Source organism: Octopus bimaculoides, chromosome 21 (genome assembly GCF_001194135.2).
Source record: "Octopus bimaculoides isolate UCB-OBI-ISO-001 chromosome 21, ASM119413v2, whole genome shotgun sequence".
Taxonomy (NCBI): Eukaryota; Metazoa; Mollusca; class Cephalopoda; order Octopoda; family Octopodidae; genus Octopus; species Octopus bimaculoides.
Window position 1 is genome coordinate 38846536 of NC_069001.1, and position 4103 is coordinate 38850638.

Consider the following 4103-nt stretch of genomic DNA (forward strand, 5'->3'; position numbering starts at 1 on the left):
CACCATTTTGAGCGTGGCCGTTGCCAGTACCGCCTGACTGGCTCCTGTAGGATTTTCGAGCGAGATCGTTGCCAGTGCCCCAGGACTGGCTTGTGCGGGTGGCACATAAAAGACACCATTTCGAGCGTGGCCGTTTTCGTGCGGGTGACACGTAAAAGCACCCACTACACTCTCTGAGTGGTTGGCGTTAGGAAGGGCATCCAGCTGTAGAAACTCTGCCAAATCAGACTGGAGCCTGGTGTTGCCATCCGGTTTCACCAGTCCTCAGTCAAATCGTCCAACCCATGCTAGCATGGAAAGCGGACGTTAAACGATGATGATGATGATGATGATGATATATATACATATATATATGTAGATAGATAGATAGATAGATAGATAGATACACACAGCCATTAATTTAGGCATGTTTCTTCATTCTTTTTTTCTCTCCTTGTTTCTTTCTGTGTTCCTTTCTGTGGAAGAGCGTAGGCTCGAAATGTTAAAGACTTTCTCTATTCCCGAGCGTTAAACTAATACACCTGTTTGTTGTCTACACCACCTGTCTTTTTCTTTTGTTTTTTTTTGTGAATTCTCCCTATATATAGTCATACATAGTTAAACTTTGTGTATGTGGTTTCCTATGTACATGTGTGTGTGTGTATTTGTGTACCTGTATATTTACCTATGTACATTTTCCTGTGTGTGATGTATCACCCTGTAGCTCATATGTTCGTTAATTGCAGGTGATGGGTTGCTGTAACAAGGTGACCAACAGTCTGTTAGTACGGCCAGCCATCAAGATCCCGTTCATGGCAGTTTGTGAGTTCCACCGACAGTCTCTCAAACAACACCAGTGTTGTCCTGGCTGTGGACATTTCTGTATGCAGGTAAGCTCTCCGCCTTATTTCACAATCTACAGGGTAGACTGAGCTGCTAAACATAGCAGCCAAATCACCTCTTCCCCACCCTTATTCTCTTAAAACTAATGAAAGGAACACCAATCAAGGCATGGGTTGCCTTCTAGCAGCGGGGGCTTTTGGAGAGATTGCTTATTATTATTATTATGAATGGGACCCACAGTATTTAAGTGATAACTTCACAGACAAGATTTATTTCTGTACAGATGCTGACACATCAACACCCAACAATACCATTAACAACAACAACAACAACAACAACAACAAAAGTTTTAATAACAACAAACCAACAGCATAATCATCATCATCACCAACAACAACAACATTAATGCCAACAATAACAACACTCTTAACACGATTGTTTTCCTTTCGCTCAGGGACGCTTCTACCAGTGTCGGAAACAAGGTGGCTCTACTATTCACAATTTCCACAAACAGTGTCAGCTGTTCCTTGACAACAAATCTTACTGTCCCCATTGTGGAGAAGAGTCGTCACAGTATGAAGTGATGTTAACTCTTAACGAACCGAGAATCATTAGTACGATAGAAGAGAAAACAGTTACTCAGCTGGAGCCATCGTTACCAAAGTAAGTATTAGATTCTTCTTCTTCTTGTTTCAACATCATTGCCTGCTTCGTACCCACACACATGCACACATTCATGTGTGTGTGTGTGTGTGTGCATCATCATCATTTGACATCTGTTTTCCAGGCTGGCATGGGTTGGACAGTTTGACCAGAGCTGGGGAGCTGCACCATATTCTAGTCTGATTTGGCTTGGTCCCTACAGCTGGATGCTCTCCCTAATGCCAGCCACTTTGCAGTGTGTGCTTTTAACGTGGCACTTCACGAGTGCTGTTATTCGACACCAGCATAAGTGTTTTTTTATGTGGCACCAGCACAACTCTTGCAGTCCAATCCTCTGCACCAGGGGGAGTGGCTTTAACACCTCTTCTGTGGAGGATGGGTCTTCTTGAGACAGACACACACACACATACACACAAAATCCATGTTATGTTTTCATTGCTATATGTGTGGAGTTTATGCTGATGTGATATCTCAATGTGTGTGATAAATGATATGATATAAATATTGATTTGTCAGTTTTGTCATCACCATACTTCTCATTACATGTCAGTATCTAGATTAATATCCATTCCATACTGCTGCTGTATAATCACACTTTCATTGCTATACCTGTGGTTATATTTTCTCCCCTTCACAGATCAAGGGCGAAATTGTCAATTCATTTAAAAACTTACAAAGCTCAAGAGAAGAAGTCTTGTAAGTTAGCAAGTGTGGAGGAAGGAGAAAAGAAGGTTACATTTGAACCGTCAGCATCTTCATCACCAACTGTATTCACCTCAGGTAATCTTTACAGCCAAACATCATCCATTTGTGTTTCATTTGATTTTGAAAAAGAAAAACATTAAAAAAAAATCAAAGTTTTGAAGGGGTTTTAGTAAAATACCCAGTTTTTATTCACTAGTAACCTGATTGGTTGTCTATTTTTAGTATTTTTATCTTCTTTTTCTTCATGTGTTGTTCATTACCCCTTAAATGGGAATCCAGTAGGGATTGTATTTAGACTATTTCTGCTATACCAGGAACACAGCACGAGAGGGTTAAGCGGTTGTTCTGTTATGTTACATTATCTTCCTTATATTTCATTGCAGTGCCCTGCATCACTAATTATCTCCGTATAGAATTTCTATACCACCAAATATCTCCCTCTCCTATCATATATTACTTTATATTGAGGTGATGATATCTATTCAATATCTCACGTACTTTATTCAATTGTTTTCAGCTGGAATTCCCAAAGGCAAAGACAGAGAAATTTTAGAAAAATGTTTTTCTATTTTGGAACAAGAAAGGTGAGGTTTTGCTGTCGTTACTTTGCTTCACTAAGGGGCCTGTCCCTTGTAAAGACCCTCCTACCCAACTACTGGCATTATTTAATGGTCCTTAGGTATCTTTAACTGAATTCTCCCTGATTTTTGCAAGAATACGAGCCCTAGGGTAGGTGGGGAAGTGCATGCTAGGGGACGAGGGGATTACTATGAGAGGGGAGGCAGAGCAGATTCCTGTAGAGGGAACTCACACACACACACACAAATTAAATGAAGTTGAAAATGCATAGAGGGTGTACATATATAATTGTTTGATTTTATTATGGCTTCATATTTATTAATACCTCACCATGTGATATAAAATATCCATGGTGATGATGATGATGATGATGATGATGATGATATTGTCTTAAACCTGCCTCTCTAATCCTTCCAATGTTCTCTTTTACCGTTTCAGACCTAAAAAGTACCGAACTTTACCGAAATCTTTGTATAATCCATGTAAAGAAGGTGATCTAGCCAAAGTTATTTATATGTTAGGTAAGTGTACTTGTGTGCCTTTGGGGGTTTGGCTGGTCAAGGGCTACGTGTGTGGGGGGTGAGGGTGATTGTAGTGATGGTGTGAGAGGGGGAGGGAGGGTGGATAAGATTCAGTGTTTGGAGTAAAGTTATTGATTTTCTTTTATATCCCAATTGATGCACCCAGATTATCATAAAAGACGTTTGTCCAGGGTGCCATGCAGTGAGATCAAACCCACACCCTTTGTGCTTACAAAGCAAGGTGTTCTCCACTCGGCCATAACTGATGTGAATGAAATATTGTTTTATCATATTGCTTTGATGTTAAACGAGGATGTAATTGTTGTGGTTTTGTTTGTTTTGTGTAGTTGATGGAGCTGATCCCAACAAGAGAGATCCAGACAATGATGACCAGACAGCTGTCCATGCTGCAGCAATTAATGGTCATCTTGCTATCATACATGTGCTCATTCAAGTAAGAACATGTTTATTGTTGTTGTTGTTGTTGCTATTAAGGCAGCGAGCTGGCAGAATCGTTAGCACACCAGGCGAAATGCTTAGCAGTATTTTGTCTGCCGCTACGTTCTGAGTTCAAATTCCACCAAAGTCAACTTTGCCTTTCATCCTTTTGGGGTTGATAAATTAAGTACCAGTTATGCACTGGGGTTGATGTAACCAACTAACCCCCTCCTCCCAGATTTTGAGGCCTTGTGCCTTTAGTAGAAAGGATTATTATTATTATTATATTTTAAGGTATCAAGCTGGCAGAATCATTAGCATGCCAGACAGATTAAATGTTTAACGACATTAGTTCAAATTCAACCAAGGTCACCT

At 40.3% G+C, this 4103-nt stretch overlaps 1 protein-coding gene across 1 annotated transcript in view; it reads left to right on the forward strand.

Annotated features, from left to right (window-relative positions):
- LOC106867354 (serine-rich adhesin for platelets) overlaps positions 1-4103 on the forward strand; it is a 41193-nt gene that overhangs the window by 22725 nt on the left and 14365 nt on the right. Inside the window, exons 9-14 of the mRNA XM_052975440.1 lie at positions 726-869; positions 1277-1485; positions 2123-2265; positions 2708-2774; positions 3208-3290; positions 3638-3822. Coding sequence (XP_052831400.1) covers positions 726-869; positions 1277-1485; positions 2123-2265; positions 2708-2774; positions 3208-3290; positions 3638-3822 — 831 coding nt within the window. The remainder of the gene's footprint in view (positions 1-725; positions 870-1276; positions 1486-2122; positions 2266-2707; positions 2775-3207; positions 3291-3637; positions 3823-4103) is intronic.